The sequence below is a fragment of the Aedes aegypti genome, chromosome 3, assembly GCF_002204515.2.
Source record: "Aedes aegypti strain LVP_AGWG chromosome 3, AaegL5.0 Primary Assembly, whole genome shotgun sequence".
NCBI lineage: Eukaryota > Metazoa > Arthropoda > Insecta > Diptera > Culicidae > Aedes > Aedes aegypti.
Genome location: NC_035109.1, coordinates 301,062,741 through 301,086,432, shown reverse-complemented (window position 1 = coordinate 301,086,432; position 23,692 = coordinate 301,062,741). Strand labels below are relative to the sequence as shown.

The 23,692-nt window shown below is 36.6% G+C and overlaps 1 protein-coding gene across 4 annotated transcripts in view; it reads right to left on the bottom strand.

Moving 5' to 3' along the window:
* Positions 1–391: 391 nt before the first annotated feature.
* Positions 392–23,692, bottom strand: part of LOC5578663 (sodium-dependent nutrient amino acid transporter 1) — a 29,330-nt gene continuing 6,029 nt past the window's right edge. For 2 of the 4 annotated variants that reach the window (XM_021855164.1, XM_021855166.1), the window contains exons 2-6: positions 7,014–7,823; positions 1,799–1,914; positions 1,483–1,741; positions 780–1,423; positions 392–711 (exon numbers count right to left, since the gene is read on the bottom strand). In XM_021855164.1, the coding sequence (XP_021710856.1) occupies positions 464–711; positions 780–1,423; positions 1,483–1,741; positions 1,799–1,914; positions 7,014–7,663 (1,917 nt within the window). In that variant the 5' untranslated portion in view covers positions 7,664–7,823 and the 3' untranslated portion in view covers positions 392–463. The remainder of the gene's footprint in view (positions 712–779; positions 1,424–1,482; positions 1,742–1,798; positions 1,915–7,013; positions 7,824–23,692) is intronic. The other 2 variants (XM_021855165.1, XM_021855167.1) reach the window with 1 other exon arrangement.

Genomic DNA, 23,692 nt, shown 5'->3' with positions numbered 1-23,692 from the left:
CATGATCGGTGATGATTCGAAAAAGTTTTCTGTCCAGAGCGATGTTTGATTTTCTGATATTTTTTTGCTCCAAAAAATTCGAGATCTCGCCTTATATCCCCATTGGGACCTTAACATTAAATCCCCACAGGGACAAAGTCTACCTTATTGTTTTTCTCCACAGTTATTAACTGAGAGCTTTTTTGAATAAGTTGTCATTTTAGCGTCCGTATATCGTATAGCAGGTACAAATATACTTTCATATAAAGATTCTGGACCAACCAGGTTTCAAAACTTTGGATTTGCTTTCAAACCAAGAATATTACCACGAGGTTATTGACAGCCTTCCAAAACTACTTACTAACAAGGTCATCCTAATGCTTTCTCAATTTCAACAAAATAACGCTAGAAATCCTATTTATCCTATTTATCCAAAACTAACTTTCAATTGCTTTTTTTCACTCTCTTTAATTTATGAAATAGTTTATTGGAAAACATTGTCCACCATTTTCCTAAGTAAACTTCGTCCCACTGGAACCGTTTGATCGTACTTGTAAACCGATTCATGATATTTTGCGTTCAACTCGGGATCCTCCGGTCCCCAGTGGTGCAGCGGTCTGAAACAACTCAGGATTCGATTCTTCCATGAAGGTTCCTTCCGCTTCAGCACTGCGTACACTGCCCAGCAAGGTAATTGAAGAACTCCGACCGCGAAAACGCACCAGCCAAATGCTGTGGAAGGATAAGAAACGTGAATGGAATATGGACGAATATTATCATGTGTACTGAATATTGCTTACCATACATTCCACTCGTGAATACATAGCCATTAAACGTAAACGGTTTGTACGTGGCAATGTGATAGACTAAAATGGCAGTTAGCATTGTAGGAGTGATAAACCCCCAGCATAGTCTCCAATATAAACCCGTCTTGATGCCCAGCATAAACTCGATATCCCGACAGATTCGTCCAACGCCGTAGATCCAAGCGAAGGTAAGCATTTCAAACACTGCCAAAACCAACGCCACAAACGAAGCTCCATAGAAATCCAAGAAATCCAGTAAATACTGTCCTCCGGGAGTGGTATAGATGATGCCAACACTGTATCCGATGACAGCAATTACAAGGGCCACCCGCCATGCCCTTAGATGTGGAAACCGGTCTCGAACCACGGTCATGATGGTGGTTGCCATTCCCACATTGCTCCCAATTCCAAGTACGAACAACATAAGGAAGAATGCAATTGCAAAGAACTGTGGCCAAAATTTGAACTTGGCAATTGCATCTGGGTAGGTGATGAATGCCAGTCCGGGACCACCTCGGACTACCTTGTCTATGTCCGGAGCATTCAACGCGTGCGCTAAGTGACCAACGACACCGAACACGATTAACCCGGCGAGCAGAGAGGTGCACGTATCCAGTATGGAAACAATGGTTACGTCCCTGTAATTAAAAATGCAAACGATTACCTCTGATAGCAGTATCAATTATTCGAACCAAACCTGTAGACATTGTTGGAGAACCGATTGTACGAAGAATACATCAGAACATTGCCGAAGCACACAGTCAGTGAGAAAAACACCTGCGTTACAGCGGCATACCATACTTTAGCCTCTAGGATTCGATCCCACTGTGGTTTTATAAAGTACAGCATACCCTTGTTGGCACCTTCCAGAGTACATGCTCGAATCAGCAACACCAGCATCACAATGTACGGAAAAATAGCTAGGAAGTAGGATGCCTTTCCGGAACTCTTGATTCCTGCAATATCGAATAGGTGAAAAACAGTTCATAACTAACCCAAGGATACGTTTTCACCTTTGATTAATATAAGACAAATGCATGTCCAAGGAACTAGAAGACATACTACTAATTTCCAGTTAGGAGTTCCAATACCGTCGTCCAGTGAAGGTGTTTCATTCAGGACCTCAACCCTGTAGACAGAATATAGATAGGGTTAGACGATATAGTCTTATTTCTAATTGTATATTTAGAGTAATTCTTAATCAGCTGTATCTTGATGTGGATAGAGATAGACTAGGGTTCATTGATGTTAAAAGCAAAACTAAATCGTTGTTTATTAAAAATCTATTGAATTCTGGCCAAAACAATGGAAAAGACTGTTTTATGATTTTGCAGGAATTTAGTCAATCGATAACCAAAAACACGCGTGACTGGATTCGTGAGGCTCAAGTTTAAGAGAGTCAGATTTATATTATAACTTGTAGAACAATCTATTCAGTGTTATCTGTCTAGATGTTAACTAAATAAATGAAACGAATAAATTCTATACATATTTATTTGACGTAAATTTTGACAACCGGTGATATAATAAAATCACATTAGAGCAACACATTTTGTAATAATCTTGTTTCTTCTCTCTGGTCGGGGACTCTTCTAAGGATTCCTCCAGGAATATCTATACAGGGATTTATGCAGAGATATCGTCAAGGCTTTTCCAATTTACAGTATGACGATTTCTTTATGGACTACTCCAGATATTTCACCAATTTTTTCTCCAGAATTTCCTCTAGAAGTCTTTTTAAGATTCTTCCAGGAATTATTACCCAAATTTACTTCGGGATCGCTACTGAAATTCTCTTGGAGAAATTCATCTAGGGATTCTATCAGAAATAACTTCATGAATTTTTATAGGGACTCAATAGTTTCCTTTAGAAAGTGATACATTTTGAACTGAACGCGAGCCAAAAATGAACGGAACGCGTTCAAATTTTGCACGAGAACGCAATAGACATTGAACTCTCGAGCCAGAGCCTGTCGCTGCTCTCGAACGGCCCGTTCAGATCGCAATGCATTACAATGGTAATTGAAGCATGGATGTAGGTTTATGCCTGGGAAATATTTCTAGAATTGGTGATAAGTTCAATTTGATTATAATAAATAAAGCATTTGTTGCTTTGAGCACCTTCAAAACAAATTTATCACGTTGAGATGCCGTGAAATCTGTTAAAATACTTTGCGTTCAATTTTCTGCTCTCTAGTATTCCAATTTATGAACTGAACAATAAGCAAGCCTACTTGATCGCTCCGTTCTATAAACTTAACTGGAACGCGAACTGAACGCGTTCAATTGCATCATTACCTTTAGGCATACTCTCAGGCATGCATCGCTATATGAACTATTCTTAGGATATTTCAGGTAATCTTCCAGGGAGTCAGAGATGTGTTCTGAGTCTCCAAAAACTCCTCTGGGGAAATCTTCGAGAATTCCTCAAGAAATTCCTACAGACATTCGCATATGATTTTTCAAGGGTTTTTTTTTAAATGAATAAGAATTCATCCAGATTTTACCTGAGATTTTTTTATAGAGATTTCTCCAGGAACTCCTTGCCTAAAGATTTTTTTAAACAAACCCCAGATAAGCTCCTGAAGAGATTCTTGGAGCAATTCTTGGAGAAACTTTTTTCAAAGACACCTACACGTAAATCCTTCCTGTGTACGATTTGTCCTTTGAAGGGAGCACCACACCAGAAAACAGACTAGCATGCAACGCCCAATTTCACAGTCGAAACACGTTCCTGACGAAAAGCTTTCCAGACTGAAGCGGGGATTGAACCCGCACTCCTTGGTCGATGCGGCTGAATGCTTTGAAAAAGAAAAAAATCTGGAGTAACCACCGGGTAAATTCCTGCAAGAATCTTTATTGAAATTCTTGCAGGAGCCTATCGAGGGATTCCTGAAAAATCCCTGAAACATCAAATATAGTTCTTGCTTGCGCAGTCTTTAGCTTTTCAACAGCTTTTCAAGATAAAGACAGCATAGACGAAAAGCATATTTCACTAAAATATGCAGAAATCTAGAGGAAATCATTTAGAGATTTTTCTGATGCAATGTTTTATGAAATTCCTGAAGATAAAGCTGACGAAATCTCTGCAGAAATCGCTTTAGAAATTTAATTAGAGAAATCCCTGGATGAGTCTTTGTAGACATTTCTGTGAGAATCTCTGAAGGGCTTCTGGAAGAATTCCTGGGGGATCCTTGGAAGTATCCCACGAAGAATCACTGTAGAAACTTTTCTTGTAAAATTTGTAGAAAAATCCTTGGAAAAACCCCTGTAGAGATATCCTTGGAATAATTCTTAGAGAAGTCTCTGGAGGATTCCATGAAAAGATTTTTCAAAAGAAATTGATGTAGAGCATTTACTGGAGGAATTTTTGTAGAGATTTTCATAAAATAATCTCTGAAGTAATTCTTAGGATAACTTCTGATGAAATTCCTGCAGGAATTCATAGGAGAATCTCTGAAGGAATTTCAAGAAAATTTCTTGGAGGAATCTCCGAAGGATTTTATTGAAGCCCAGAACGAGTCCCGGGGGAATCTTTGAAGGATTATCTGGAGAAATCACAAAAATAATGCTTGTCGGGATTTTGCTCATGGTAACTCTTAGAGAATTCCTGCAAGAAATTGTGGAGGAAATTATGTGTTGTGGAACACCTGTAGGAATTCCTGATAGAATCCCTGGAGCGATCCTTGGAGGAATCCCGTAAGAAATCTCTGGAATAATTCATGGAAAAATCTTGAGAAGACTACTTGGGAATATCTTTGCATATTTCCGTGGAGGAAACCTCGGAGGAAATTATGAAGAAATTACTAGAGAAATATCTTGAGTAATAAGAAATTGTCCTAGTGTAACTCTTGGAGAAACTCCTGGAGAAAATCTTGAGAATATGAAAACCACTATTTGAATTTTAATATTCTCTAACAATCCCTCCATAAAATTTAAACAAAAAATTGTGGCCTTGAAGATATCCCTGCAAGAATCCTTGACTTTTGAAAGGAATCTCTGAAAATAATCACTTAAAAAATCTCTCGAGAAACTCTGGAGCTTTCCTGAGATAATTTCAGAAACAGATCTTGGAGGATTCTTGGGAGAAATTCCTGGAAGAACCCCATTCAAAAAAAAACTGGAGGAATCTATGGAGGAATCACTAGAAATATTTCTGCAGGAATTCCTTGCAAAATCTCTGAAAGTATCCCTGTGAATATTTTTTGCAGGAATCCTGGACGAATCCTTCATCGAATCCCTGGTGAAACTCCTGGAGGAATTGCTATGATATTCCTGGAGCCCTATCGGAACCGGTATAAAATGTATCATGGCGAACAAAAGATCTTCCTGCAGAAATCTCTGGCAAATGCTCAGTAAAGAAATTGCTGTAAGGATTGCGGTAGACATTATCCCTGAAGGAATCTCCGAAATAATTCCTGGAGAATTCTCTGAAAGAGTCTCTGGATATACTTAGAGAGAAATTCTTGAAGGAATCTCTGGAGGTTTTTCTAAAAGAACGTCTGGTGCCCTATTTCAACAGGTCTTAAAATTCCGATTGGTGGCAATAGTTATAATTCGCCAGCAATAAAATGTCGTTTTACTTATCCACAACATGAATTATGACTTATCGAATGATTATGATTCCTTATATTATTTTTTTTCTAATTTGGTAATAACGGAAATGGAATTCGAGTATGATAACTTTACGTTTAAGATGCCCATATAGCCTTAGCGGTAAACGCGCATAAGTTCAGCAAAATCAAACTGAGGGGCACGGGTTCGAATCCCACCGGTAGGGGATCTTTTCGGGTAGTAAATTTAATCGACTTCCTAGACATAAAGTATCTTCGTGCCTGCCACACGATATACAAAAGCAAAAATAGTCAAATGGCAAAGCTCTCCGTTAATAACTGTGGATGTGCTCATAAAATACTAAAGCTGAAAAGCAGGCTCTGTTCTAGTAGGGACGTAACGCCAGGTATTTGGCAAGGTGTCTATTTACATCTGGATGAAAAATCGTGTATTTTGAGCCGTCGCATAATGGAATTATATGATGGTCTGAAAATGTCCACATCACGCCCTAGTGGAACCGGAAGCGATTGACTCGACGAGGAGTGCTAGGAGATTTTGGATGAAAAGAATGCAGCGTTGGCTGCAATATTGGAGTATGGTACGCGGCAAAACGTGGAACGATACAAACTGAAGCGAGAGCAACAAACCCGCCTATTCCGAGACAAAAGCCGCCTCCTGGAATCGTTTTTAAGGCAGCATACGATAGTTTTGACCGCTATGAAGCTATGGAAGATCATGTATGAGAATAGCTTTCCCGGGACTTTCATAAAATTGATTTGAGCAAAGATGGACGGTGTGTAAAACTGCGTGAAGATTTTGGGCGAACGCTCTAGTTCGTTCCAATCCCGCCGGTGATGGACTTTCGTGGCTGCTCTTCATTATTACCCTTGAAAGTGTCATGTAGAGACGACATGGATATTATTTGGAGAAAATTTGAAACAGTGGCAGATTTGTTCGCCCCCTTGAAACGCGAAGCAACAAGAATTGGACTGGTGGTGAATATGTCATAAACAAATTACATGCTAGTAGACGGAACTAGCGCGACAGGGCCCGCCTAGGAAGCAGTGTCACGATAGACGGGGATAGTTTTGATGTGGATACCATGAATCCTCGCTAACAACAACAACGTTAGCGGAGAAATACGCATCATCTGGGATACATAAGAAACTGCGGTCATAAAAGATTTACCCCCGCACTAAATGCACGAAGTACAAAACGTTTATTAGACCGGTAGTCCTGTATGCAATATGCTCGAGGAGGACCCGCAAGCTCTTGCGCTGAGTGCTTAGAACGATCTTTGGTGTCGTGCAGAAGCACTGTGTGTGGGGGCGAAGGATGAACCACGAGCTCGCCTAGCTCTACGGCAAACTCAATATCCAGAAGGTGGCTAAAGCTGGAAGGATACGCTGGGCAGGACATTTTGCAAGAATGCCGGACAACAGCCCTGTAAAGATGGTGTTCACTTCGAATCCGGTCGGAATAAGAAGGCATGGCCGTCGAGGATGAATAGAGGTAGTCATGAACCGTGAAATGGAGAAATATTGCGGGCGAGGTTTAACCAAATAAATAAATAATAACTCTGCACAAAATCCATAAAAACGTTAAGCTCATTAATCATTTTCATTCGCAAATAGTTGGAATTACAATTGAAAAGGAATTAACAAACATACTCACTCAAAGAACAGCTCCGCCGACGAAATCTTCTTTTCCGTTGTATTCTCAGCAGAATTGACCGCCAAACTCGAATCGATACACGTAGCATTCCAACTGTCCCGGCACTCACCCCACGGCAGTGGGTCACCGAACGACGCTATCAGGTATCGCACCGTAATGCCCATTATCGACGCGTAGTAAGTCATCACGATGAAAGTCGAGTAGATTTGTCCATATCCAATACCTCGCATAGCCGGCGCCGCGTCATACACTTCGATAGCACCCCGGCTGGAGAACTGTCCGATCAACATCTCCAGATAGTAGATTGGCCGCCCTACCAACAGTAGCACGATGAGATAGGGTATCACAAACGCTCCGCCACCGTTTTCCAGGGCCGTAAATGGGAACCTCCACACGTTGCCCAGTCCCACCGATAGGGCAATGCACGATAGCAGGAATTCGATATCTTTGCCCCATTTGTCCCGTAGGGCTTTGTTGGGCTTTGACACGCTCATCGCGGGGGCCGTGTCCTTGGTGGTGCCGTTCTGGATCGGTTGCTTCGAGAAGGACACAGCACTGATGGTGGACGGTAGTTTTTCGTGGTAGTTGTGACCGAAGCCTAGATCCTGCGGACGTGCATCGTGGACGTATGCTGGGTTTGATCGAGCCATTGTTACGAATGTTATTCGGGATGAGCTGTTTTTGAGTCTTTTAAATGTTTCGCTACACAATTGTTAACTTTAGGCTACTTCACTTTTAATAGTTCGTTCATCTTAATGTGGATCTTCTACGAAAGCAATTATGGATCAGCGAACAGTAAGCATGCAGCAACTATATTATTTAAAATCCCGCCATAACAAGTAAGTGATTATGTGAAGCTCAAGACTACTCATAACTATTCAATCAATCAAAATATGATATTAATTATTACTACTGTCGTTTGCGGCGATAATCAGTGGCGTAGCTAAATTTTTTTTCTGTAGGGCGCTTAGGAGGGCTTTGCAAAAACAGTCGACTCTCCACAACTCGATGTTCTATAACTCGATATACTCTATAACTCGATAGATTTTTCTGTCCCTTCAAATTTCCATACATCGTGCTCTCCATAAGTCGATATTTCTATAACTCGATATCTCCACTAGTCGATGTCACGTGAGAGGGAAATTTCTCTCCATAACTCGATATTTATTTTAAAATCGTTCTTATTTGGGGAAACATGGTTAAATTCTTATTTGGAGATGAAAAAATACTTGCAAGTTGTAATAAAAGTTGAAAAACATGAAAATAAAACAAATATTGTCAGTCAAAATAATGTGATTTTTCGAGCATTTCGTAAAAAGTTTTCAAATAATAGTGTGTAAAGTACAATCAACAGAATAATATTATTTTCTTACAGAGGTGATCATTTATACATTAGAAATACAGAAATTTGTTCCTTCGATTTTGTGATTTTTTGTTTCAGTACATTCTATAACTCGATAATTCTATAAGTCGATGGTCCCTTGAATATGGAGTTATGGAGAGTCGACTGTACTTGTTTTACTGAAGTAATGTCGGTCCCAATTTCGCGACATCAGTGATATTTGTAAATTTCAATGTACGCTACGAAATAGATGTATTCTTTTTGTAATCCAGTAAAAAATCTTTCAAGAATTTTAGCACAAAAAACTCACGAAAATTGTCCTTTGTGATGTTTTCACGATTTTTCAGGTATTCAACCATGTGCTTTGAAGAGATTCTTCTGCAGATTTCTACCTTGAATTTCGTCATGAATTATTTTCGTACTTTTCAGTGCTTTTTTCAAGAACTATTTTACAAGTTTTCACTGAGTTCGTTCGGGGATTTTCACGGAAAATCATTCCCAGACTTTCTTATCTCACCAGATATTTTCTCGAATAATTTTTACTTGCTTAAAAATCTCTTCAAGAATTCCGCCAGAGCATGCTTAAGAAATCCCTTTAATCATTTCTCCTGGAAGGTCTCTTCCGTATATATTACATATAATTTCCAATTGTTAGTTTAAGGTATCTTCCAGTTGTTCATCAATAATTTGTATATGATTTGAGAAATTACTGAAGATTTTTTCAAAAAATACTACATACAAAAAATCTGGGAGTCTCCCTACAAATATAGATCACGAAGCAAGGATTCATGCCAACTTTGCTGTTGGAGTTAGTCCTAAAGTTTCTCTACAGGATTGTTTGAGAAAATTGCAGCAAAAATTACTTCCTGCAAAAAAATAAATGATTCTTCCTGATGTAATATGCCCGTAATATGCCACAAGAATTTCATGAGCAATTAAAAATAATTAGATTCCATTTTTGTTTCAAAACCTTCTCAAGGAATATCTCAATATTTTCAGGAATTGCGTTACAAATTCCTCTACGAATCACTCTATATCGTATTTCTAGACAAACACATGCAAAAAAAAAAACGGTTTGAAAAAGCTTTGTTGTTTTCTTTTTTTTTTGTTTTTGAAATAATTGTAGCTTAAATATAATTCAGAAAAATTTACTAAATTCCTGACGCAAAATTCAAGAAATTGACCGCAGAATTTCTGAAACTTGTTGACAATGTACCTCACAGGAAAGCTAAAGTGGTCCTTGTATGACAACCGCACTAACCGTTTCATTTAAGGGGAGCTAAGTGAAATCGTTGGAAGTGGCGTTGCTAAGAATGTTAATTAACACTTTTTTTGCACCTTTTCAGGGATGGGACATAGGTATTTCCCTCTCATGTCCTGGCTGAAAAGCCTTGGATTTTTTAAATTTTTCATGTCTTCCACAAAGTTGTTAGATATCTTAAAACGCGTGTTTTTGCTGAATATCGCACCTCTCTAGCTCTTAAAGTAACGGAATCATCGGTCGAATTAATTTTAATAAGACCTATTTACTTAATAACAAAAGATGCTTATAGACAAAAGTTTGTATCAACTGCCAAAAGGGAAGACGTGGTACTTAAATGATTTGTAAGAGTTATCTGTGCCATTTTACGCCGAAGGCAGTTATTGGGGCCTAAACTGCCGTGAATCGCAAGTAAGTCCCATCTGTAAAAAGTAAGCATTGAGAAAAAGGACTGTGAAGTTTTCAAACTCGTTTTCTATACGAATATTTAAAAAATTCCAGAGAATTGGAACATGTTCCAAACTTAATGAAACTTTTACAACTTGCTCTTCACTACGATATCTTTCTGAGAAAAATATAAAGATAATTAAATCAAGTTAAATTATTGTGTTACACGGTGCGAAAGTCGGTAGTGGGACTGATATGCGGTTACTTTTCATTTTGGGACAATTTGACTTGCTGTTTTTTCCTATTTTTTTTTTCGAACAATTCATATTATTTCATTAGTGCAGCTGAAAGAGCATTGGAAGAGATGTTGAAAACTGAACTCAACTCAATTTTGACGAAAATGCAGATGGGACTGACTTGCGGTTCACGGCAGTAATCTAACCCTTGAGAAAATAGTAATTTATAAATAACTTCGTTACTTCAAAAGATAGCGTAATGATTTGTTCCGCAAAAACACAGATTTTTCAAGACCAACAACTTTGTAGAGAACATAAAAAATATCAAAAATCTTGGAAAAAAGTTATGATAAAAAATATTATTGTTATGGGTTATTCGCATACAACGGCATATATCTCAAAAAGTATAAGAGATAGAAAAATCGCGTCTTAGACAAAGTTGATTCAAATTGCCAGTTCTACTACTTTGCTGAAGACATAATATATCTATCTAAATATTATGAAAAAAATAGTTTTTCTATCTCACTGCTAGATTGATTGATCACAAAACTTTTTGCATCAATAGATACGCTTTAATATACCAAGAAACTTCTCCGAACAAACTATATCGCTAAAATCAAGGGTTTGGGCGCTATTCAAAGAGCGCATGAAATTGACAAAATCCAACACAGTGCATGCAAAGGAAGGAGAAGTAACAAAATGCTGAGGTGAAACAATAGATGAGCAATAGTACAATGAAAGATAATTTATAATCTTTTCTCTAGAGGTAAATTACAGGATAGTTTAAACCTCTCTAATGATTTTACAAGTTCAACAAATTTCTCAAGAAGAATCTTAAAAATATCCTTGTCTTCTAGTATTCTACAATTCTGACAGAAAGCCTCTTCAAATTCTGCCCGTATCGTACAAAAAATCAAACTAAGAATATAAATTTTGACAATACATATTTGGTAAAATAATTTCTAGAGAAGTGTTGACTTCTGCTCATCAATGGCAAATGGCTAAAAGTTCAGTCACCGCGCAAAGCATACCGGTGGCGTTCTCACCACAGAGGGTCTTTGTAAAAGCAAAAGGATAGGGTAACCAATATAATTTGGACCCCTATATATTTTGGACCCCCTTGGCCATTTTCCTGCAAATTTCCCAGTTTAAATCGAAAGACCAACTCAATTTGCATTCTATTTAGGAAGATAGGACTATTCCGCACTTGCATCAACCGTTTGTACAAAGAAAATGTGTTTATTTTATCTGAAATCAATTAAATTTAATCAGTGCATCCATGCAACCGTTACACCACGTTACACACAGAAATTGAAGCCGTCAGAAATTTTTCAGATGTAAACAAAAACTTTTATCAAATTTCTGGTCAAACAGCGAAGAATTTCTTCGGTTCTCCATTGTCGATCGATTGATTAGGCTATGGGCAAGCATATAATACATCCAGTGTCATGGACTTTGTCGCCAAACGATAAAAAAATGCCGGGGGTCCAAAATATATACTTTGAGGGTCCAAAATGTATTGGTGTGTCCAAAATAATGAAAAACAGTGCTTCACAATTCAATTATTTTCGACGTTTTTTGGATCCCACATGACCGTTTGGGCATTTTTATCTTGTAGAGGAAGTTTTTCTCTACATTTTGACATATTCTTTGACTTGGTTGCGCTGTGCAATTAATTAATTGGAACACAAAACTAAAATCACTTCCTTAGGGGGTCCAAAATACGACCGTTACCCTATACAGTTAACTTTCGTTCGTTGCACTTAACATGTATCCCACCTAATGAAAGAGTTTCACTAATCGGGCTGAGTTTTCAGCTGTCAAAATATATACAATACAATACAATAGAAATTCAGGGCTACCAACATTGATAAATCGAGCTTTATGTCAAAAAGTGACGTTTGGCTTTGTTTTAAGTGGGCTATAGCAGTAGAAGCATTAACCTAAGAATGCTAATGTCGCTACTGTTCGTGTTACCAACATCTAGTTTGCCACGCGCTGACAGCTTGAGTACCGGTCCTCAAAGTGTCAAATGAATTTTAAAATCATCCAATACAACATGGCAAAGGTGATAATAAACTAATTCAGTTTTGTGAGAACAGCGCCATTAGCGTTCTACTACTTATATTTCTATTGCTATAGCCCACCTAACGGGAGCCCAATTGAAACGAAGCCCAACGAACGAAATTCGACTGTATCACAATAGTTCTAAAAAATGGACGCAGTGATCTCACATCCGACAGAAGAAGAAGAAGAGAAGTGTTTTAAGGAAGATCTATTAAAATTAATTTATGAATATCTCAATAAATCCCTTCCTCCTTCCTAGTTATTTTGCTACGTGTTTCTCTACCGATTCATTTACCGCTATGCTAATTTCGAAAGTCGAATTTGGTCGCATTAAAAACAAGGCAGAATTTTCTTCATCTCTTCTAGTTTATTACTATTTACCAATAAAGAAATAATATGATGGACATTAATATAAAACCTTTAAAAAATGTTGGTCCATCTAAAAGCTTGAAGTCTGTTCCAAATATATTGTTGCTTTTTTATTAAGCTATAAGGTAAACATATACCGTTTTGATTCATATTATGGACACTTAAGGCCTCAGTGAAGTATAACCCAGTTTGGACCATACAAAATAAATCATTCTGTATGATTTTTCAGCGTTATCGAGCGTCGGAAGCCTTTAACTTTCGGATGGTGGGTAAAGAATACGCGTCCACAACATGAATAATTTTAAATAAATCAAAACGTGTGGCCTTTTCATGATTCTTATTCCGGACGCTCCCTCATTTTTGCCTCATATTCCGGACGCTTTGATTCGAATTACGGACAGCTCATGATAATCATTAATGGAACAGTCAAATCATCAATTGAAATCGTTCAACCACTTAAGAGACGTCTAAGGTAGTTGGGCTTTATAAATTTGCAATGATATTTATGGAAAGAACCTAATAAAACGAGCCTCGAAAATGAGAACTTTTGGACGGCGAAAATTGAAACATTTCGTGTGAAATGTTTCCCATACAAACGAGAGTGTCCGGAATTTGAAGCTGTCCGTAATATGAATCAAAACGGTAAGAAAATAATATTTTTCAGATTTTCAGTTGAGTTTTTTTTTACTTTTAGCTGAACACCACCCATAAATGTTGCACAGTACAATTATCTACATCATCTTCTATTTTGTTCAAGATTATTTTTATATCAAACGGTGTTTCAATTATTTTGACTTATTTCTTAGATTTACTCTTAATAACTGTCCAATTTGTTACGATCGCCTTCATACATGGACGGTTTCAGTTTTTCTCGCTAAAATGGATGATATTGGGTTACCATACGTTTCATAACATCACGACTACAATGGTTACTGGCTAAGTCGGGTCAGACATTTTCAGTACCTTTGAGCGATATAACGAATGGGAAAATTCTACTCCAATGACAATTGTCAGGTATTGTCTATTTTGTTACTCCAGTGCACAGTGGGAGAATTCATACTAATAATTAATAGCGCCTTAATTATGGTTTCTAGCGTTTTGGAGTCTTCTAGAAAAAAACTTAATAAGTAAATGCGCTTCTTTTGATGTATTCAGTATTTTGATCTATCCGCCCAAAAGTGAGATAAAAAATTCATTTTTTTAATCTTTTAGTATACAAGGTGATGTTTTCATCAAAGTAAAAAAAATGCTGTTTTGAACAACTTTGTCGAAGACAGCAAGTTCGTAACTTGAATACTCTTTAAGATATAGGGGAAAAGCAGTAGTTTTCGACCCACAAGAATTATGAGCCAATTTTCGAATTTCCATACAAAGTAGTGAATCGTTTAAGTGGGTTGAAAATTAGTGCTCCTCCCCTACTCTATTTCTTAAATGTGGTTTTCCTCGGACCCCATCGTGGATCCTGTGGTAACAGTGTGGATCTTGTGCTTTCAATGTGGACTTTGAGATTCCAGTGTGGATTTTGGAAAACCAGTGTGGATACTGTTAATCTTTGGATTCTACACTACGATCATGGGATTCCAATGCGAATCTTGTGATACTATTGTGGTTCCTTTTATACCAGTATGGATATAGGGATTCTATTGTGAACCCTGGCATTCCATTTTGGATCCTGGGATAACATTGCGAATCCTGGAATTCCAGTATGAATCATGAGATTCTAGTATGGATCCTGGGATAACAGTTGGAATCTTCAGATTCCATTTTGAATATTAGATCATTTAGATCAGTGTTTCCCAAACTTTTTTGACTTTCGCCCCCTTGAGACCAATATTTTTTGGAATCGCCCCCCTGATATGAAATCTAAACATTTGTACTAAGCGTTACACTTACGTTGAAGTTTGGATCAATATCTCATCATAAGTATACCAAACACTGGTCAAATTTAAAGGATGTAACAGTTAATCATAATGCTTCAATAAAAATACCACAAAAAGAGTGTCTACTACTTGTATGTCCATAAAACAGTCATGTAAAATCTGTCATATGCATCAATTGCTTTTGTATCAACAAATCTGATGTACGATCATCAAAAAATGGTCGGCTCACTTTCTGCTTTTATGTCTTCTTTTTTTAATGTTTCTTAAGTTGTTCAAATAAACTTACAAAATATCGGATAATACATTATTGGCTAGAAACAATCGAATCTATATGCAAAATATAAGAAAATATCAGTAAACCCAGACTTTTTTCAACTCATAATTCACTGAAAGGTAGGTAATTCACTGAAATATAACGTTCAATTTAGATTTTTTAAAGCTTTGATACATGAAATTTTATGTCGCTCAGGCCTATCTTTGAGTAGGGTGATTTACGTATGTGGTATTCAGTGATTTTATCATTGAAACCCGATTTATGTCCACCAAAGTCACATGAATTTGTTTATAATATGCTATGTACTATAAATACTATTGAGTATGCGTATCAACAAAATATCAAAATGAGTACTTTAATAAATGTGTAAAACATAATAAAAACTTAAGGTGCCTTATTCTGAAGATCCCCTAAAAAAAAGTCAACACACTTCACCTTAGACTTGGAAATAAATTTCACCGATCGCCAAAAGTTTCAGCTATCAAAAAGCATTCTATATTATTTTTAGCAAAAAATATTTAGATCCAATGACAATCGTCAAATTTGTTTATCATAATTTAAAAACGAGAACCGATAAATTAGTTAGGTGTCAAATAAATTCTTCTTCAGATGTATATGCTATCATTAAAATATGAGTGCCTCTTACAAACTTTGAATCTATTTTTGATTTTCAATTGCTCCCACTTTCGCCCCCTTTCTAGCATTTTCGCCCCCCAAATTCAGTTTTATAAATTTTCGCCCCCTTGGACCTGAAAATCGCCCCCAGGGGGGCGAATTCGCCCACTTTGGGAATCACTGATTTAGATCATTTCACTGTAGATCCTGGGGTTCTTATGTAGACCCCGTTATTCCCTTATGGATCCTGAAACATTCAGTCTGGATCTTGGGTTTCTAATGTGGATTCTGGAAAGCCAGTGTGGATCCAAGAATTTCAATGTGGATCGTTGAATTACAGTGTGGATCTTGTGATTCCAGTTTAGATCTTGAGATTCTGCAGTGGATCTTGGGATTCCAGTGTGAATTTTGTGATTTCCCTGTGGATCTTGAGATTCCAATGTAGATTTTGGATTCGAATAGATCCTGGGATCCCATTGTAGATCTAGAAATTCCAGTGTGAACTCTGGAAAGACAGTGTTAATCCTGGGATAAGAATGTGGATTGTGGGATTCCAGCGTGGATTCTGAAAAGCAAGTGTTGACCCTGGGATTCAAGAGTCGGTCGTTGGATTCCAATGAGAATTCTGGTGATCCTGTGATTTCAGTGTGAATTCTTGGATTCCAATGTGGATTCTGAAATTTCTGAACGGATATTCGTGCTCAAGCGCTGATCATGAGTTTCCAGTTTCCGGTGGGAAAACTAAGATTTCAGCATTGATCTTGGGATTTCAGTGTAGATCCTGGAATTCTAGTGTAGATCCTGGAATTCTAGTGTAGATCCTGGAATTCTAGTGTAGATCCTGTGATTCTAGTAAAGATTCGGAAAGTTCAGTGTGGATCCTGTGCTTCCAGTGTGAATCCTGATATATTAGAGTGGATTCTGGGATTTCAATGCGTATCGTGGGGTTTCGGTGTAGATCCTGGGATTCTAGTAAAGATTCGGAAAGTTCAGTGTGGATCCTGTGCTTCCAGTGTGAATCCTGATATATTAGAGTGAATTCTGGGATTTCAATGCGTATCGTGGGGTTTCGGTGTAGATCCTGGGATTTCAGTGGGGATCCCGGGACTGTAGCGTGGATCATAACAGAGCGTTAATGATTAACGGGTCGCAATGATAAATTAAATGATAAATGATTTAATTCAATTTTATCTTGATTAATGATTATGATTAATGATTAATATTTTTGATGTCATGATTAATGATTGTGATTGATGATTAAGCCAAAGTATGATTAATGAATATGATTAATGATTAAATTAAAATTTTAGATGATTAATGATTATGATTAATGATTAAACTCAGTATGAAAAGTGATTATGATTAATGATTATGGAGGAATGCTATCGACTGATGGAACTGGCAGTAATCTGTTAGGGTGATGTGCTAGTATCCATCGTATTAAGCATTGATCAGTGAGAACTGCAATTTTCCCAGTATTGCAGTGAATGATGCTGACACAAACCGATGCCAAACAATTCCTTCTCAAAACGGCTTTATTGTACAATAACATTTTGATAAATCTTGATCTCTTTTTTGGAAATAATGCAAAGAAAATGCATCTTACCGTATTCTCAGTCCGTCGTATCGTTTTCAACTCCGTCGCAATCAGTTTCCAGATTTGTCTCACAACTTACGGCTCACTGTGTGTATTGAATGGTTAAAACACAACATATCAACGCTATAATAAAATGTTTCACTAGAATATATAGATCTACTGGCATCTCCCTCCATTCCTTCAGCATGATGGAATATACTAATTTCCTTTAAAATTCATTGTTCGTTATCAAAATTTAGCCCAAACATATGAACACAATTCCTTTTGACCGTACAATTATGGCATTTGCTCACAGTACAGCGAAAACAACACAATCAAAGAAACCGTATTTTTACATCGAGCGTCGCACACACATTGATGCGCACAAGCTTTTTTTTTTCTCAGTACGACGGATTAAACTTTGTTTACATTCTCAATTATACGCGGCGGTTGAGGAAATTTCGTAAAATTTGGTGATTTATTGAAGTTTTACGGCGTGTGATTGGAATGAAATCCTTCAGTGAAGAAGTACGAAGGTTTTCCATAGTGAAAATAAGTGCCCGGCGAAGTAAGTCACCCACGGGGGCGGGATGAAACTTATGTTGGAAAGTGGTGTGGCTCAGTCGATCGCTAAACATTTCTCTCAAATCGTGTTCGTCCATGCGATTTCGGTGAAAAAGTGCAAAGTGGATAATTGAACTGAAGTTATTCACCGAAATACAGTAGTTTTATTGCATTTTTGGTGTACAAGTGTACAAACCATAACAGCTTTCACAAAATTGCACTTGGATAATGAATCTATGTTGCTGGTAAGTTTGAATATCCGCCGTAGTGGAACATTTAAAGTTTGATACGACGAATAGTAGCGCTTACGACGAAGAAGAACAAAACCCTATTGCCGTTGCAGTCAGTGTAAATCAAATTTGATTTACACTGACTGCAACGCCAATAACAGATTACATTAATGATTATGATTAACCCTTACGTGCCTGATGTCAAATTTGATCAAAATTTTTAATTTCAAAATAATACTTTTTTAATTATCATCTATCTTATTTATATTCTGAACGTCGCGACCCATTATGAGCCCGCACTATATAACAACTAACGCGCTCTCGGCTACTAGGCATTCAACAATAGAAAGCGTTGTGTTTGGATGAGTATCTCATTTTTTCGAAAGAGAGTCACTTCGCGAAAGATGACCACGTGATTATTGAGTTGGAATCGAATTCAGGTTAACTTCTCAGTCCATGAGTCCTTTCGTGGTGTATCTAGTGAACAGGGAGTCGTGAGTTCGATTCTCACCGAGAAGACATGTAACTTTATCGCAAATTTCACATCAATTTTCCCATTTAATCCAATTGCGAAATATATGTAATGCTTAGTTTTACGACAGTTGTTCAAAATTATGTTTTTCAGTCGTCTTCTAACGAAATTCCGTAAATATCAGTCTTGCAGTTTGTCTTTAGAACTGCGGATATCGATTCGAAAATTACGATGGTTGCAAATTCAATTGTTTATTGTTTTATAATTGTTTTGCAGACCGAGTCTAAAGAAGAATGGTTTTCAAGAACATTGCAACGTTGCATATTTAAAGGTGTTTAGGGTATCTCATATCATTTAATTATTGTTTTTTTTTTATTACTCTTTGAGTAATCATTCATTAACTATGTGGCGAATGCATTGGCTTTGTGAAGCGTAGCTTGCGACACATCGTTTTAAACGGATGTTCCAAGCGTTATTGATAAACATATGCCGGTATGTAAGATTTGTCGATTTCCCGGATAAAGTATTAAAAATATTGGTAATAAGCTAGTTGGATTTCAATATATCATTTTATAAAAAAAGAACAGTGTTGAAATAGTAAGGCGAGCAAACCCCGGTAAACTCTGTATTGTACATATAAAAGATTAATGGCATTTGCTTGCCTTTCTATTGATTAGTATATTCTTTGAGACATGTTGGGCGAAATCAGTTTGAACATTTGGTAGAAATTGTCTAACGAGATATTTATAAAAAACTGGAAAAATATTTTTCCAAACAATGTTTTAAAGGAATTTCCGCCTTTCCTTGATTTAAATCTAGATATCAGTGAAAACGGTTTGATATAAAAAATTAGCTGTAACGATGCTCAAACGATTTCTATATCAGATTAATTGTTTTCTGTCATTTAATTATTGGCCTTTAAATAATCAACCAATAATCATCATTATTAATCAAAATAATGATTAAGCGGCATCTCCCTAAGGCACCGTCCACAAATCACGTAATGCTCGAAGGAGGAGGGGGTAGCCTCATGCGGTACGATTCAAACAAAATTTTGAAAATTTTCATACACAAAGCATTACAGATAAAAGAGGGCTTTTCCCGGGGTTCAAAAATTTAAATTTCTAGCACCTAGACGTACACAACGAATGAGCAATAAACATAAAAAAGAATGGATTTATTCATTATTGAAGAGAGAACAATTCAAATTGAAAAGTTTTAAGGTGACACGGGAGACCGTGTTATTTTCCTTATCTTTTGTCTCACTCTAACAATAACCATCAAAACTTTGTGAAAGCAAATCTCGAATTTTAGTGAACCGATGATGCTGAAAATTTAATGGGTTGCCCATTACATATATAGAATCATAGTGATACATTTTTCGCATCGATATATGGAGTGGTTCTTGGGATTTGCTTCTGCAAATGGATAGGGTGATTATGATGACGTCCCGTGCGACCTTAAGCACACGCTCAAAAAAGAGTTCTGGAAAACGTGAACTGTCAAAAAGACACCATGAACTAGCACCATGTTTACGCATAAACGTGATCTAGTTCACGGTTTATTTTTGCTTGTTGACGAGTTCACGTCTGCTGTTCACGGATACGAGAACGGCTTTTTTTCTGTGCATGGTTTATCGTATAAGGTTTATGGACAAAAGGTCGAAAGGACAAAAGTTTGAAAAGACAAAAGTTTGAAAAGACAAAAGGTCAAAAACGATTTGCAGTTTGGGAAATATTTCCTTCTTTGAAAAAGAAATTTTCGACCTTTTGTCCCTTCTTTTTTGTTCTTCGACCTTTTGTCTTTCGACCTTTTACCTTTCGACGTTTTGTCATTTTGACCTTTTGTCTTTCGACCTTTTGTCATAGATTCATCGTATATAATCATCAAATGTTGAATCAAGATTAACCTAACGCTCTGCTGTATTTATTCAGTGAATATCTGTAGGCGATGTTAGATTGCAAAAATCAAACGGGAACAGAAACAGCGAGGAACTATTAACAGAAATACCACTTACCGTGACCTGCTCTAATTCCGTGTGTTACCTAATACCGTGTATTTGGGAATTATATGGATGTCTATTATGTTATTTATTTTTCTTAACGATTTTCACAAACGTAAAAAAGTAAAAGTAGTCTTTAGAAAGTCATGACAAATTTGAACTAAAGTTGCAAACAAAAACAAATAAAAATAATTTTAGAATGCAACCACCTGGTGTCAACACACGGTATTAGGGCATGATTGCTTCTGAGTTCTATATACCGTGTTTCAGTTATAATTCCAAAATGGCTGAGTAAAATGAATATTTTATTTCCCGCATCGATCATACAAACCTCCAGACGTTGTTTAATACAAAAGTTTCAATTATGATGCACTTCATTTGTTTGGTATTTGGAATAATAGTTTGTTTAACAATAGCAACAAATCATATTTTTTGTGCAAAAATATGTAAAATTGTCTTCTATTTAAAACTTAAAAAACTTGAAAATAATAATACATTATTCTTTCTGATTGATCGAAACTCGAGTTTTTTTTAAACTCACGGTAATAGGGCATGTCACGGTACTAGGGAAAAAGGACTGATTTTCGATTTTCATACAAAGTATACAGAAATCTTATGAACGGCTGAAAACCTAGTACTAGGTCGAATTTTGGTGATCTGCCCCTATAAACAGAAATTCTTCATGTAAAATGATACCACTCACATGCTTCCAACCGGGTCTTCGGATTCGGATCAAATACAACTGAGCAAATGCACCGTCTTACATGGAGGAAATATTTAAAGGTCTTTTTTACTCTTATGGTAACGTTCGTGGGCACAAAGCAAAGTCATTCTGTGCTTGATTCGATTTGGAACTTCCTTGGGCATAAACTATCATTGTTGTTGTCACACGATATAAGAAATGCAAAATTTATTTATACATTAGAAATCAATGTTGTAAAATTTGTTAAATTTTGTTCTATGATTGATTGATGATTGATTAAATGTTTGACTTATGATTAAGATTATGATTACTGAATAAAATTAGCGATCTTTATGATTATGATTAATGATTAATGATTAAAACATAATATTGCAATGATTATGATTAGTGATTAATGATTAATTCTTGATTTTTTGTGATTAATGATTAACATTTTTGATTAATCATAATCATTAATCATTTATCATAATTAAATTTATGATTAATCATTAACGCTCTGGATCATAGGGTGGATCGTTGGTTTAGAAAAAAAATCGGGATCCTTGTGAGCATCCTACAGAATCTCTAGCTATTTTTATGAGCATGATGTGGGAATTTAAATGGAAATTTCGTGGGAATCCAGTGCATATCCTTTGAGAATCCAGTGAGAATTTTTGAGAATTTCTGTTGAAATTTTGTGGGAAACAATCAATAGACCAGTTTGTACAATTTTGAAATACCTTAGGAATGCTGTTGAACTTTATTATTTCAAACAAGGTTTTGACTCATTCTCCCTTTCTGACCCATTGTCATCCCCATAGACGATATGAGAAATATCAAACTATTATGGTTCACTCGGTCATTGATCTATTGCATTGTTATTTGAGATTTATCACGGATATGCTAAACATTGTCAATAAAATATGATTTTCTAATATACTGCTCAAAAAAGCATAGCATGGAAAAAGTAGGCATTGAAACATGTTCATTCAGCACCAAAGCAGAAACAACTTATTTTTCCCAATGGATCAAAATATATATTTTTCTCCAGAGATTCCTATGTATAAGAAACTCATCAAATCCTTACTCTTTTATTTTTTTCATGGACTTTTCCAGAATTCGTGAATCCTTCAAGACTTTCAAGGGTGGATTTTGGAGTTGCTTCAAGGACCAGGGATTTTTGTATATAATTCATACAAATTTTAAACTGAATATCTGAAGCAAAATATGTTTTTGATCTCATTTGAACTCCTTTATAGTTGCTCCAAGTAATTTTTCCAAATGTTTGCAAAGGGGTTCAACAAGGATTTCTTAGGATCTAAGACAAGGATTCGTCCCGATCAGTTTTCTAAGAAGATCTCCGAAAAGTCCTCTACATATACCTTCAAGAGTTCCTTCAGAGATTCTCTTGAGGATTCAGTCCGATGTTTTACCTAATTCCACTGTCCTATTATTAGTATTATCTTTATCATAGATATTATAAAACCACAGCTGGTTCATCTCCAGTCCACCGACTTCATCTTCTTATCAATTCACACAAATATTTCACTTTTAACCAGATTATTTTATTCCAGCAAAAAACAGCCCACGCACCTGTTAGCTGTAAAAATTTCGATTGCTAAATACACTCTCACCAATTTAATTGAAAGTTTCGATGCATGCAAGCATCATTACACTGAACGGGCATGTAACTTTATTACTAACACTAAAGTACTTTCATATCGTAAACAAAAAGCGTAACTTAATGTAGAATACGTTTTCATAACACTTACATCATAAGACAACTTTAATGAAAATTCCAATAACTGCTAAAAACTATTCTATTAAATCACTAACAATTCAAAATTTCGAAAACTGACCTCCGAACAGCAACGAATCCAGAACGTGACTGATCGCATATGTGAGGGCAGTTTCGTCCTAAAGGACCCTTCATCAGACTTCGATGCAATTGACTTTCATATTTTACATTGAACCATGCAGGAACTTTGAATTCGTCTCGAATTTCATCACTTTGAACTCCGCACCAATTCCATCGAGAGCGCATCGGAAAGTGATGAGCCGTACCCCGCCGGTTCGAGGATATCTAAACGATGCGTGATTGCCTTCTCCCCGAAATTTCCTCAACCATGTCTAATGAGGTCAATGCAGTGGAAAGAATCTTCCAGTGGGAATCCTTATAACACTGCGTGCGGGAGATACTTCCTCACTGGAGCAATGCTGCACTGTCAGGTTGTTGTGATTATGGTAAGTGACATAAGCGGTGTACGATTTCACTTGCTCTTTAATATGGTCAGGTGAAAAAAATATATATATGAACTTTGGAATCAGTACGGTGGGGGATTCCTGGGTTTATTTGATCATTGAGCAAATAGCCTGCTGAAGCTTGTTGAAGTGCTTGACTAGATTGAATTTTTCTAGATTCCATACAGCCAATAACGAGACAGTGTAAACATTGCCAGACTAGATAACAGTGCAAACAAATTAATAGCTCTTACTGTTATATTCTTGGAAATGGCATCCCAAACACATAACTGCCGACATAATATAATATATATTACGGCTACCTCAATAAAGATAGATGGGTGACTAAACAGTTATCGCGATGGTGAAGCGCGCTGAAAATCACACCACGGAAGTTTGCACGGATGGATGTTGTTCTATAGTAATTCAGTTTATCTGACATCAAAATTTTCTCGTAGATAGCTGTCAAGCAAGACAAAAT